The sequence below is a fragment of the Bufo bufo genome, chromosome 1 (assembly GCF_905171765.1).
Source record: "Bufo bufo chromosome 1, aBufBuf1.1, whole genome shotgun sequence".
Classification (NCBI taxonomy): domain Eukaryota; kingdom Metazoa; phylum Chordata; class Amphibia; order Anura; family Bufonidae; genus Bufo; species Bufo bufo.
The window spans coordinates 755,201,014-755,214,488 of NC_053389.1; the positions used below are offsets into that span (position 1 = coordinate 755,201,014).

Genomic DNA, 13,475 nt, shown 5'->3' on the forward strand with positions numbered 1-13,475 from the left:
CATGGGAAGACTAGTCTTCGGACGCATCAGCACAATCATCCAAGTACAGAACATTAATATAACGGTAAATTAGATGACAGATATTGTCTCCTCACATTGCCATTAACCCCTACTTTACTAGTGGAATTATTTTTTATAGTCAAATATTTTCACTGGACGACCCTGCAATTTGTAGCCTGCTGTATATTAATATGGTCCATCCCTTTATTGCGGCATGGAGGAGGGAACTTGCATTAAAAAGAGCATCTTCTCCATTACTTATAGGATTACTATGTACAAAAAATGAGATTGAATAGTAAATAGTGTGCCATATGTTAGTTCTTAGCCATGGACTGGGCTTCACACCACTGACACTCGGCCCGCCCCCCCCATACGTCTCCTCTCACAACCAGGACGGACTGACTAGGTCCCGCCCACTAGCTCTAAACCCCTGTCTCATGGACTGTACCAATTCGCAAGTTGATTGAATTAAACGCCTTAGTTTCAACATAAAATTATTTGACACTGCGTAATCCATTTCAACTTTGAAAGTATTCAATATTATCCGACTCGACTTTTTTTTTTTTTTATAACTTTTTTTTTATTAAGCACTGCTATTCGCCTTGTACCCCCCCACCCCCGCGCGGTGACTAGTGGTACAATCCATTTGGCTCGGCCCACTCTCCCCAGCGACGACGTCATGTGAAGTGGGGGCTGAGAGGAGTGGCCGAACGGCGTCGCGCGGGATCCGTGACGTCAATTCGGGGACGCTATAAAAACCCCGTAGCTGGCGCCATTCTTGCATTCCAATCGGTGAGGACCAAGTAGAAGCAGTTCCTGCGTTAACGTTCCGATACCGCCTCTCCAAATACTCAGCCATGAACGGACAGATGAACGGTTTCCATGACTCTCTCATCGAAGAGGGCAGCTTTCTTTTTACCTCTGAATCAGTTGGGGAAGGGCACCCTGGTGAGTATACTGAGCTGTCTCGGGGGAGGGGAAGGGGCTGGTGACGTCATTTGTTCGCTGTCATTCTAGAGTAGATAAAGTTGTTTTAACCGTTACGGGAAGAGAGAAGGCGCAAAATAGGTGCGAAGGCGTTGTGTGCCGCCGGTGGACGCGCCTGCTGTGCGGAGCTGCGCAATGCAGCGGAGAGCACGTGGTCCTGGGCGCCCCCTCCCGTCCTGTGTCCCCGGCTGGCCTGGTAACGGAGCTCCTGGCACATGACGTGCTCTGACCTATCGCTTACATAAAGCCACCTACCTGTGAGTGATCAGCACGTAGATACCTACCTGCAGGCAACTATGTCTATGTAGATGTGGCCATGGATTACAGAGCAGGTTAGGTTTGTTAATCCTTTGCCAGCATGATGTGACCTGGTGTCTGTAAAAGGTGGCACTTGTACAACCATGGTGGCTCCTGATCAGATTGGCTAAACTTCGCAATCATCATGTGACTGGTTATTGGGGGGGGGGGGTTGTAATGTTTAGTCTTTTACCGCCTTTACTTTCAGTGCGGCCCTGATGGCGGCAGAAGGCGATGTCATATATCTTGTGCGTCAGCCCTGTGACTGTAGTCCCCTCCTGCCCGGGGGGTGTGGGAGGGGATGGCCCAACGGCTGAGTCGGTTCAGGTTTCAGGTCGTGGACAGCTGCACGCTTGGGTTTACCTATGTATTCTATATTTGGCGCTTATCGGGAAGGGCATGAGCGCTAGGACCAGAGCTCGGCCACTCGCTCCTTGGACCTGTGCCTGGCTTTCTCCGCTTTGACAGCAGGTGTTTGCTATGAACGTTCTAGCGATCCCATGTCTTGTGCAGTACTTAGAGTAGCTAACGCGCTTGATACGTCACGCACGGTTATTTCTCAGTCTAGAGACGCATCTTATGATGAGCCTCTGTCACCCATATCTATGTCGGTGTTCCTGGAAGTCCTTGAGGCTTGGAACCACGAGGGGCAGGTTCTGCCAGCGGTCCTATTAAGGAATGTTAATGGAGTGTCAGCTGATAACTGAGTAATGGATTAACCTGAAAGCAAATGGGGACAAGTTAGGATTTAGGTTTAGTGTCTCTAAGGAGGGGCAGGGGTCATGTAGGGCTTATCAGCGTAGACGGTAACCTGACCCCCTACCCGGTGTAAGGGGAGCAGGTGTCGGGTGAAGCCGCCTTATATGGAGGACATGTGGTTCTCGTTCTGAATTGTACTGCCGAGAGGGCGGGTCAGTGGCTCAACTTTCAATGCTTAAAGGGGAGACATTGTGGCTAATGTGAGACCATGTGTATTAAAGGCCCCCCCCAGCACTGCTGAGCTTCTGACTAAAGCACTTAGTGGGACAAGCCTGTGACTCTGAGGGATATAGATTGGGCATGTTGACTGTCCATTCATTCTCAGGGGAAGCTGCTGCCAGGTGTTTGGTAGCCGCTCATTCCCCATGGACAGTATGTGCACACTGATCATAAGATCTAGTGGTCATGTGAGAAAGCACAGGTGGTGAAAGTGTAAGGACACGTTAAAAGGGGCTGTTGCCACTCCTGACATGTCTTTGCAGTTGTGGTACTACTCTATTATTCCTACTAGAATAAGTATGAATTGCTAACTGGCTGCTACTGGTCAGGTGTGTACCTGCTGCCTCCAACTGGCAGTGTTGATTGGGTAGGATCAGACGGTGACCCTGTTAGCCGTTCATTAACTTCTGATAGCAATACAGTTGCGTGGGGCAGTCATAATAGATTCCCCAGAACTGTAACTTAGGGGAGACTACAGTTCACAAACCAGTGTCAGTACTTTTAGGCCCTCTTTTAAAGGGATTAAAAAAAAAATGAAAATAAGACAAATTCATGACTAGAACCAGCCCTGCCTCACGTGGATCCAGAGATCTCCATTTGTTCTGCTAGGTCAGGGCTGCAGCTCTCCAGCTGTTGTAAAACTACAATTCCCACCATGCACTGCTGTAGGCTGTCTGGGCATGCTGGGAGTTGTAGTTTTGCAACAGCTGGAGAGCCGCAGGTTGTCCATCCCTGTGCTTGGTTTATCAGGCTGGCAGTGCCCACAGCTCAGGAGGCAGTCAAAGGATGGAACTGAACACCACATGTAACCACCTCAGTGAGGTGGACAGAAATCAAACAGCAGGTGGCGCTGTAGACCTTTTATTGGCTATACTAAATGTGTAATTGTATAGTCACAAGTGTTCAGATCTTGGTGCTGGTTTGAAAACTGAATACTTTTATTTTGTGGGATGACCCCTTGAAGTCATATAAACAGTATCTATAGAGCCCATTTTATTCTGGAAATTGGTGTATAATTGCCGGCCCCCACATGGATCTTGTGTACCAGAAGTAAATTGCGTTGCTGTTTTCTCATGTTTTGGTTCTTGGCTTTTATTTCGTTACAGACAAAATCTGTGACCAAATTAGTGATGCAATCCTGGATGCCCATCTGAAACAGGACCCTGATGCTAAAGTAGCCTGCGGTAAGCTTACTACCTGTATTGCATTGTCTATGGGGTGAGGTGACTTGGAGTATGGGTCTGACACTGTCCTGTGTGTCTGCAGAAACTGTGGCAAAGACTGGGATGATTCTCCTTGCTGGGGAGATCACTTCTAGGGCTGTAGTGGACTACCAGAAGATTGTGCGGGACACAATCAAATATATCGGCTATGATGATTCCTCCAAAGGTGAGTGAATTGACCTGTGAGTACCTCTACTGATGTGGGAAGATCTGGCCATTAAATGAACTCTTAACGTATGCTCTTTTTAGGTTTCGACTATAAGACTTGCAATGTGTTGGTTGCCCTTGAGCAGCAGTCTCCAGACATTGCCCAAGGTGTCCACCTGGATAGGAATGAAGTGGATGTTGGCGCTGGGGATCAGGTAAGAACTGAGCTGAAGCCACTCTTTGCTTATCAATCCCATGAAACATGGCTGTTGTACTGAATTCCTCCTCCTTGCAGGGCCTCATGTTTGGCTATGCTTCAGATGAGACAGAGGAGTGCATGCCCCTCACAATTATCCTGGCGCACAAACTGAATGCTAGAATGGCAGAGCTGCGTCGTGATGGCACCCTGCCCTGGCTTCGTCCTGACTCAAAGACCCAGGTGAGAGACTTGATCGGCTCATCTGTGTTTATATGCAAGTCTTTTTCATGATGCAACATAGCTTGAAATATTTGATCCTCTTGCCAGGTGACTGTCCAGTACATGCAGGATCGTGGCGCCGTGATCCCCATTAGAGTGCACACCATCGTAGTCTCCGTACAGCATGATGAAGAGATCTGCCTGGACGAGATGCGTGACGCACTGAAGGAGAAAGTGGTCAAGGCTGTGGTTCCGGTCAAGTACCTGGATGATGACACAATCTACCATCTGCAGCCCAGTGGCCGCTTTGTTATCGGTGGGCCACAGGTCAGTCTGTTCTTACACTGAATTTAAGGAGTTGCGTTCTACTTGGATACCTGTTTAGCTGTTATGTCCCTAGAGATTAAATACCATGTCTTTCCAGGGAGATGCTGGTTTAACTGGACGCAAGATTATTGTGGATACTTATGGTGGATGGGGTGCTCATGGAGGTGGCGCCTTCTCTGGCAAGGACTACACAAAGGTGGACAGATCTGCTGCTTATGCTGCCCGTTGGGTGGCAAAATCCCTCATTAAGGCTGGCCTTTGCCGCCGAGTCCTTGTCCAGGTATGTAAAATTCGTGTTAAGGTTTCTACTTGTGTGTAACAGGATGCTGGCCGCTCAGTATCTTTATCATGCCCATTGCCTGTGATGTTCACACTCTAGATCTTAATTTCTTAAACAGGTTTCCTATGCAATTGGTGTTGCCCATCCTCTGTCTGTTTCAATCTTCCACTACGGGACCTCGCAAAAGAGCGAGAGGGAGTTGCTGGCTATAGTGCAGAAGAACTTCGACCTTCGCCCTGGTGTCATTGTCAGGTAAAGTAGGCACAAGCATTGCTTTTGTTTACCAAGGAGGTGGGGGGAGGTGTAGTTCCCTAGTCACCTCGATAAGGGCTTGTCCTACAGTGTATGCTGAGCACTGTTGACCCAGTGAGAAGATTGACATGGGTTTCAGGCCACTGGTGGACCCTGCTGTAGGCAGTCTATTTTGGTGAGTATAGTGTCAAAGATGTCCCCAGGGTAAGTGCCCTCCCTGTACAGAAGCCACGGGGCAGGATCCTGCCATAGCTTATATATTTGATTTAACAGAGGTTTGATCCTTAATCTGTACATTAACCAACAAACTTGTATATTCCAGGGATCTGGATCTGAAGAAGCCAATTTATCAGAGGACTGCAGCCTATGGTCATTTTGGTAGGGAGGGATTCCCTTGGGAAATGCCCAAAAAGCTGGAGTATTAATTGTTAGGCTTTTCCTCCTCTGAGCTGCTGGTGTTATATACAGAGAAGCCTGCAGATTCCTAGGGAGGAAAAGGCCCTTGTTAATGTTTCCTGTCATTCTGTTGATCAGTGTAGTCTCCAGTGCCATGTCCTGCTACTTATAGACCAGGTACCATGTTTGCACTGGTCATTGCCCCTGCATCTGTCATCTGTCTGAGGACTTGTAGCAGACAAGTTATTTTTTTTTTCCCCCCAGTAAGTTATAGTATATTCCCAGGCTTTCAGTACACTGCCATGTGCACAACTATTCTGTATACTCCAGTAGATTTCCTATGGATCTTGATGGGTCCCAGCTTCTGTTCCTTTCGCTAGTCAACTTGTGACATTCTGTGTGCATTTAATTCCCTATGCATACAACTCAGCACTTTGCCAAAACCATACACTTGTAATTTCCGATAGCTGTTAAGCAGTGCACATTTTTCGTCCCCTCCCAAAAAATAATAATTTTTAATTGGTCTCTTAGTGCTATCTTCTGGTGCCTGTAGTCTCTATTTATTTCAACAAAACCTTTCCACTCAGCCACACTGCACAAGCCTCCCCCTGTCTGGTATGTAATCCCTCTGCAAGTTGGTGCCATGTTGCCTATATTCACCTCTGCAGCTGGCTGGTGTGGCTACAGAGAAACCAGCTCGGCGCAGAGTTGAGGCACCCGACCAGCAGCAGCCAAGGGGAGGGTAAAAGGATCTTACTTGAAAACAAATGTTAACTGCTTTATTTATTGTGTTGCCAGGTGCGGGCGTAAGTACAGAGTAGCCGGTGCTGCAGGCAACTTTTATATATAAATCTTTATTTTTTTTGACACTTTATGCTGTTTCAGTTCTAAAACTCCAGTCAACCTCTGGCATGCTAAGGTGTAGTACAGAAAAACCTTAGCTGTCCCCTGCAGAGGTCCTGGCTTGTGTTACTGTCTATCATTCAGTTGGAGCGTCCTCTGCAAGAGTCTGCGCAAATACCAGTGTTGTACAGAGAAACTGGCTGTTTACATGCTGGTCCTGGAGAGGATCCTCTGACTGCAATAGGTTACACTAACCACTTTTTTAAACTATTCCATGTGTCTGGTTCTGGTAAAATAAAATACAATCATAGCAAGATTTCATGAATAAAGTATTAGGTGCTCCCTTTAAAAACCTGTGTCTTGTGGTTCTTTGTGCTCCAAAGGTTCCCAGCAATGACATATAGTGAAGACCACCTCTCTAAAGAAGCAGTCATCCCCTCTTTCTCCAGTTCTGTATTGTGTCCTAAGGGGCAGGAGCAACTCTGATCCACTGGAAGAATAGTTAGCAGAGAGCTACAGGGGCCCCAGCTATTGAAACGGTGTGGAGGGTTACCCCGTGCGGTGTAAAAGTTCTCGTCTGGGAGGGCTACAATGAGGTTAAAGGATAAGAAGCCACAGCATTCAGTCCCAGATTCAAGGTTTAAAGTCAGTGATAGGGGAAGGCCTAAAACTAAAATTCCAGAGTGTTCCAGTAAGAAAATTTGTAATTACTGTTCTAGTAAGAGTCCCAGAGCAGGAATTGACAAAGGGGTTTTATGTGACTCTTTTGGTCAAAAAAACAAATGGCTTATTTCAAACTATAATAAACTTGAAGTGTTTAAACCAATTTTTGCAGTACAAATGATTTTGTATGGAGTTGATCAAATCTGTAGTGAACAATCTTTTCCTGGACTGTTTCATGGCCACTGTAGACCTGAGATGCATACGATCATGTCCCCATTCATCCCAACCTCCAGAGGTTTCTGAGGGTAGCGGTCCAGTTAGAGAAGGAGATTCTGCATCTTCAGTGCTGAGCGTTACCATAGACACTCAGGATCCGAGGGTCTTTACAAATATTATTTTGTAATTGAAGGCCCATGTCAGGAAGCAGGACATCATTATACCATACCTTGATTTTCTGCTGGTGGTCAGGTCAGAGTCTTCAGGGGCAGATTGCCTGGTTGAGGGAAGTTCTAGAGGGGATGGGAGATAAACCTAGAAAAAATCCAATCTATGCACAAGCCAGAGCTGCAGTTTTCTGGGAATGATTATGGACTCCACTTCACAGAAGTGCCTACTACCCCTGCAGAAAGCCTTACTGATCAAGTTAAGAGTTCAGCTTCTTAATTCGTCTGTCAGTCACCATAAGAGAGGCTGTGTTGGTGCTGGGTCTCATGACATCTGCTCTTCCCGGAGTGCAATGGGCCCAGTACCATTCAAGGTCTTTTCAGCTACAGATCCTACAGCACTGGGACCTGAGTCTCCTCTCTCTGGACATGGAGATATCTCTGTCCTCCTAGACCTTAGATTACTTGGTCTTTAAAGGACTTAGAGAGGAGTTTCTTGGGTCAGGGAGGTGGTTCTCCCCTTAACCATGGATGGGACCTATGTGGGGTCCCTGGTGTTGCAGGGCAATTGGGACAGCAGAGCTTTCCCAGTCACACAATTTCAGGGAGTTGGATGCAATCAGGATACCCTTGATACAGTCTTCCGGGCATCAGGGGGAAAGAAACTTAAGTTTACTTGGACAACATGACAGCAGTGGCCTATATCAACCGACAGGGAGGGACAAGGGCTCAGGGCTTAATGTCTCTCACTCATCAGATTTTCAGCCTAGCAGAAGCTTCTCTTTAATCTCTTTCTGCAGTTTATCTAAAAGGTTCAGACTGCCTCAGTCATTAGCTATAGCAGGGAGAGTGGTCTCTAGATCAGGGGATTTTCAACAAAGTAGCAACTTTGTGGGGTACTCTGGAGACAAATCCTTGCCACCAGGTCAAATAGAAAAGTAGAGGGCTTCTTTTCTTTCTCCGGAGGAACATCTGAGAGCAGTGGATGCTCTGGCCCAGTCTTGGTGGCAGGGTCTTTTGTATGCCTTTCCCCCACTAAAGCGCCTTCAAGAAGATCAGAGGTGGCCACGGTAATAGTGATGGCTCCCTTTTCGCTGAGAAGGGTGTTGTTTTCCTGGCTCCGCAAAATGTCAATCGCAACACCTTGGGTACTTCCAGAATCCCAGGAGCATCTATCTCAGGGCCTAGTTTTCACCCAGAGGTGAGAAATCTGCACCTGACTGCCTGGTTATTGAAAGGAGATTTTTAAAGAAAAGGGGTCTCGGTGAGGTAGTAGACACTGTTAGCCTGTCGGAAAAGGGTCACTTCCAAGATCTACCTTAGGGTTTGGAGGATCTTTTTTCAGATTCGCCAAAAAGCCTGTGGATGTGCTAGAAACGCCTGACATCCCGCTTGTGTTAGATTTCCTACAAGAGGGGTTGAATTAAAAACAGGCCTAGCACTTTGAAGGTCCAGATTTCTGCCTTAAGTGCCTTGTTTGAATTCAAGTTGGCAGATCACCCCTGGATTAAAAGATTTGTAACAGCAGTGTCTAAATTATCTGTTATGTAAAAATAGTCCGTTCCCCCCCCCCCCCCCCCCCGGATTTAAACTTGGTCCTCTCTGCTCTCACTTTTGAGCCTATAGATAAAAATCTCCCCAAAGTTGCTCACCCTCAGGCCTCATGCACACGACTGTTCTGGTCCGCATCCGAGCTGCAGTTTTTGCTGCTCGGGTGCGGACCCATTCACTTCAATGGGGCCGCAAAAGATGTGCCAGCACTCCGTGTGCTGTCTGCATCCGTTGCTCCGCAAAAAAATGACATGTCCTATTCGTGTCCGTTTTGCGGACAAGAATAGGCTTTTCTACAATGGGTGGCCTGTTCCGTTCCGCAAATTGCAGAAGGTACACGGGCAGCAATTTGTGGACAGCAAAAAATGTAACGGTCGTGTTTGAGGCCTTAAGCTTGCCTTTCTTCTGGCCATTACCTCGGCTAGAAGGGTCAGTGAGATTGCTGCCCTCTCGGTTGACCCTCCGTATTTGGTGATCCTGGAGGATTGGGTAGTGATTTTGCCTGATCCCTTTTTTTTTTTTTTTTAACCAAAAGTCTTCATGTTTTCATAGTTCTCAGGAGATCGTGTTACCTTCCTTCTGTGCTTCCCCAAAAAATGCGTGAATACCACTGTTAGGAGGTGTATCGTACAATATCTACAGGTCACTCAGCCATGTAGATCCTCCTCACGTCTGTTAATTTTGTTTCAGGGAGTAAGGAAAGGATCGGTAGCCTCTTCTCACACTATTGCTAGGTGGATTAGACAAGCCATTTCCTTAGCCTACTCTTCTAAGGGAGTTATTCCGCCCTTGGGGCTTATTCTACGAGATCAGTCTCCACATCATGGGCAGAGAGCTTCAGCCTTTATAGAGCAGATCTGTAAGGCAGCTACCTGGAGCTCTCCAAATACTTTTTTTTTAGGCATTATAGACTACAGTTACCTTCTAATGAAGGTCTTTCATTTGGTCGTAAAGTACTTCAGGCTGTGGTCCCACCCTAGAAAAAAAAATAATCGTTAATTTCTAACGATAATTAGTTTTTCCTTAGTCCTAACAGCAGCACAGATGGGGTATTCCACCCCCTGCAAACTGGTAGGACCGATGGAATTTTATTGAATAATAAATTGAATAAATGTAAAAACCACACCCACATAACCCCTATAGAGGAGGGGATCACCCTCAGCCCCTTGTGTAATGTACAAGAAGAAAGTAAAAAAAACAAATACAGTAATAACTTTAGGGAGGGATATTTGTGTGCCGCTGTTAGGACTAAGGGAAAACAAATTGTTAGAAATTACAATTCCCTTATGCCCTAACCAGCAGCACAGATGGGGATTTGGCAAGTAGAAACGCTATAAGGGAGGGCCCTCATGCCTCGCAGCTGATAGCACTGAACGCCCAAAGGAACAGTAATCGGCCACTCTGGAGTGAAGTCTGTAGTGGGTGATGAAAGTTGAGTGGGAACTCCATGAAGCAGATTTTCAAATATGTTCCAGAGGAACTAAATTTATTTCCACAAAGAAGGTAGACAGACCTGGTCAAGTGAGCTCTTACGAACTCAGGAGGCTCTAGATTCTGAGAAACCATAGATTCTCGAATGGCTTCCTTAACGCATCGACTGATTGAAGGCTTGGAGGTTTTGTGCCCCTTCTGGGCCCCTGCAAAGATAATACGATTTTCGTCCTTCCTGAATTCCTTTAGATCTATCTAGGTAGATCTGGAGACCTCTTGAAATATCGAGGCAATGCAGGCCTCTATTTTCCTCAGAGGGCGCATGGGGAAGTAAAACCGGTAGAGAAATAACTTGATTAAAGTTGTGGAATGTTGGTACCTTAGAGATAAAGGAAGGTAAGAATCTTAAGAGGACTCGGTGCGGTAGAAATTTGGTATATGGCTCGTAAGCTGACAAAGCTTGGAGCTCCCTAATCCTTTTCGCGTATGTCATCGCCAGAAGGAAAGTTACTTTGGTCGTAACATACTTCATGTCCACGTCCTCCATAGGTGTAGATGATCGCCCCTTGAGCACACAGAGAAATCCCAAGTGGAAACTGGTTGGATAATTGTAGGTCTTAATCTTGAGGCACCCCTCAAGAATCTTTTCATAAGTGGGTGTTGAGCTAAGGACCTATTGAGATAGGCCGAAATAGCTGACGTCTGTACCCTCAGGGTGGAAGGGGATAGCTTCTTATTCAGCCCATCTTGAAAGAAATTTAAAACGCTCCGTACCAGACACTTGCTTCCTGGTACACCAGCTTTGGAATATTCTCCAGATTCTCGCATAAGCTTGGTTAGTAGAGTCCGCCCTGGAGTGGGACATAGTTCTCAAGACCGCACTAGAGAGCCCTTCTAACTGAGGAAGGGATTGGTCAACCTCCAGGCTGTCAGTTTGAAGGTTTGGGCACCTGTGAGTGTCCCTCGACACCAGTGCATGCTCTGGGGGAAGCCTCCAGAATTGTCCCCGACTCATCTGAACTAGTTGGGTGAACCAAGCTCTTTTGGGCCAAAACGTGATTATGGCTATGACAGATACTTGGTCTTGCCTTATTTTCATCAGTACCCTCGGAATCAAGGAAATTGGAGGGAAGATGTAGGCCAGCCTGAACCCCCATGGGATTGACAGGGCATCTATTGCCACCGGATTGTCCTCTATGTAAAGGGAGCAGAATCTCTCCAACTTGATGTTGAACCTCGTGGCCATGAGATCTATCTCTGGCACCACCCACCTGAGCGTAATTTCTTTGAATATGTCCGAGTGGAGAGCCCACTCTCCTGTGGGGAGTCCTCTGCTCAGGCGATCATATTGAGAGATCATCGAATATGGACTGCCATAAGATGGGTGAGGTTCCTCTCTGCCCAATCCAATCTCTCTGAGATTTTGTGATTGAGTGCCTCCCTGCTTGTTGATGCAAAGGAAAGTCGTCATGCTGTTGGTTTGAATTTTCACTGCCTTCCCTAGAATTGGGAGCAAAATTGAGTAGAGATAGCATGGATCTCCAGGAGATTACCAACCTCTCCAGAGGAGACTAAGAACCCTGTACTGTCAGGTTCATAAGATGCACTCCTCAACCTACAAGGGATGCGTCGGTAGTAAGTATGATCCAAGAGGATTGGATGAGAGACTTGCCGTCCTCTAGGTGAGACCACCATCTCAGAGAGGATCGGGTTGGATAAGACAGGGAGTGACACTTGTTGAGGGCTGAGGGCCAGTGATTCCAATTGGCAAGAACTTCTGCTTGAAAAGGACGTAGATGCCAAAGTGCCCAAGGAACTGCATCTGCGGTAGCGGACATAACTCCCAACATCCGCATAAGACGACGAAAAGCTACCCTTCGGGAGACCGAAAGGGACTGAGACGATTCTCTGACCCGAGATTTTCTCTCGGGAGTGAGGTGAAGAGTCATCCTGACTGAATCGATTAAAGCCAAGAAACTTCACTGAGGTTGCTGGGAGATTATTGGATTTGCTCTAACTGATTATCCATCCCAGCTAATGGAGGAAGGATACAGCTAGCAGCAGATGTTGGGATAGGATCGCTTGAGACGGGGCTCTGAGGAGCCAGTCGTCCAGATAAGGTACAATGCTTAGCCTCTGAAGTCTTAGAGCGGCAACTACTGCCACCACAACCTTTGTAAATGTATGTGGGGCCAAAGAAATACCAAACGGGAGGGCTACAAACTGAAAATGTTTTAAAATCCTACTTGTACCGCGATCCTTAAATATTTCCTGGAAGCAGGAAGGATGGGAATATGGAGATACGCATCCTTTAAATCCAGGGTAGCCAGGTAATCTCCTTGCGCTAAGATGTTCACCACAGAATGGATGCTTTCCATGCGAAAACGTTTGCGCTTTACATACTGATTGAAAAATCTCAGATCTATAATCATCCTCCAGTCTCCTGTCACCTTTAGTACCAGGAATACTGGGGAGTAGATCCCTGCCCCCTGTTCTGGTAGAGGAACTTCCTCTAAGGCCCTTTTCTGGATATACTCCAGGATGTAAGATTCTAGCGCACTTTGCTTGCTAGGAGGAAGTACTCTTGTCTTCAAAAATTTGTCTGGAGGAATGGATTCGAGATCGATCAAATAACCATCCGAAATTATTCTCAAAACACAGGTATCCTGGATATGTTGAGACCAGGCGTCTAGAAAGCGGTGTAGGCGGCCACCTACGGGCAAGAGGGGGGCAGGATGAGCAAAAGGCAGGGTCACACCGGCTGGAATCCCAGAGCCTCGTAGAGGCCAAAAGTCAGCGATATTTTGTCCCTGGAGCCTCCGGAGCGTTTTGCACCCAGGCGCTGATTACCCCAAACTCTTTGAGGTATTGAGTGGGAAGCGGATCTGCTCCCAAAGCGCCTGCCCCGCCCACTAAAGAACTGCTGGGGAAGACCTTTCTTGTCTGACAGCCCCTCCATAATACAGTCAAGCTCTGTGCCAAATATTTTGCCGGGTTCAAACGGAAGGGCGCACAGGCTGTGTTTAGATGATGTATCCGCCTTCCATGGTTTCAACCATAGAGGTTGGCCGCCATCGGAGGCTAAGGCCATGGATTTGGAGGCCAGTCTGAGCTGCTGGGGGGCATCGTCACACAAAAAATCCATAGCCAAATTGGCCGTCTTAAAAGACGCCAATATATCAGACCTAGAGACCCCCTGGTCTATGTCCATCTGGATTTGGCTTAGACGGAATTTAAGGAAACTAGCCACTTCCGAGGAGGATATTGCCACGGAAGCTGCGGCCAAAGCTGCTGAATAG

General features: G+C 47.1%; 1 protein-coding gene across 1 annotated transcript; it reads left to right on the forward strand.

Moving 5' to 3' along the window:
• Positions 1–767: 767 nt before the first annotated feature.
• Positions 768–6,500, forward strand: MAT2A (methionine adenosyltransferase 2A). Its single transcript, XM_040414519.1, has 9 exons — positions 768–948; positions 3,369–3,446; positions 3,529–3,651; positions 3,735–3,847; positions 3,928–4,071; positions 4,159–4,377; positions 4,475–4,657; positions 4,776–4,909; positions 5,232–6,500. Exons 1-9 carry the CDS (start codon positions 858–860, stop codon positions 5,332–5,334), a joined length of 1,188 nt encoding a protein of 395 aa, XP_040270453.1. The 5' UTR covers positions 768–857; the 3' UTR covers positions 5,335–6,500.
• Positions 6,501–13,475: the final 6,975 nt, after the last annotated feature.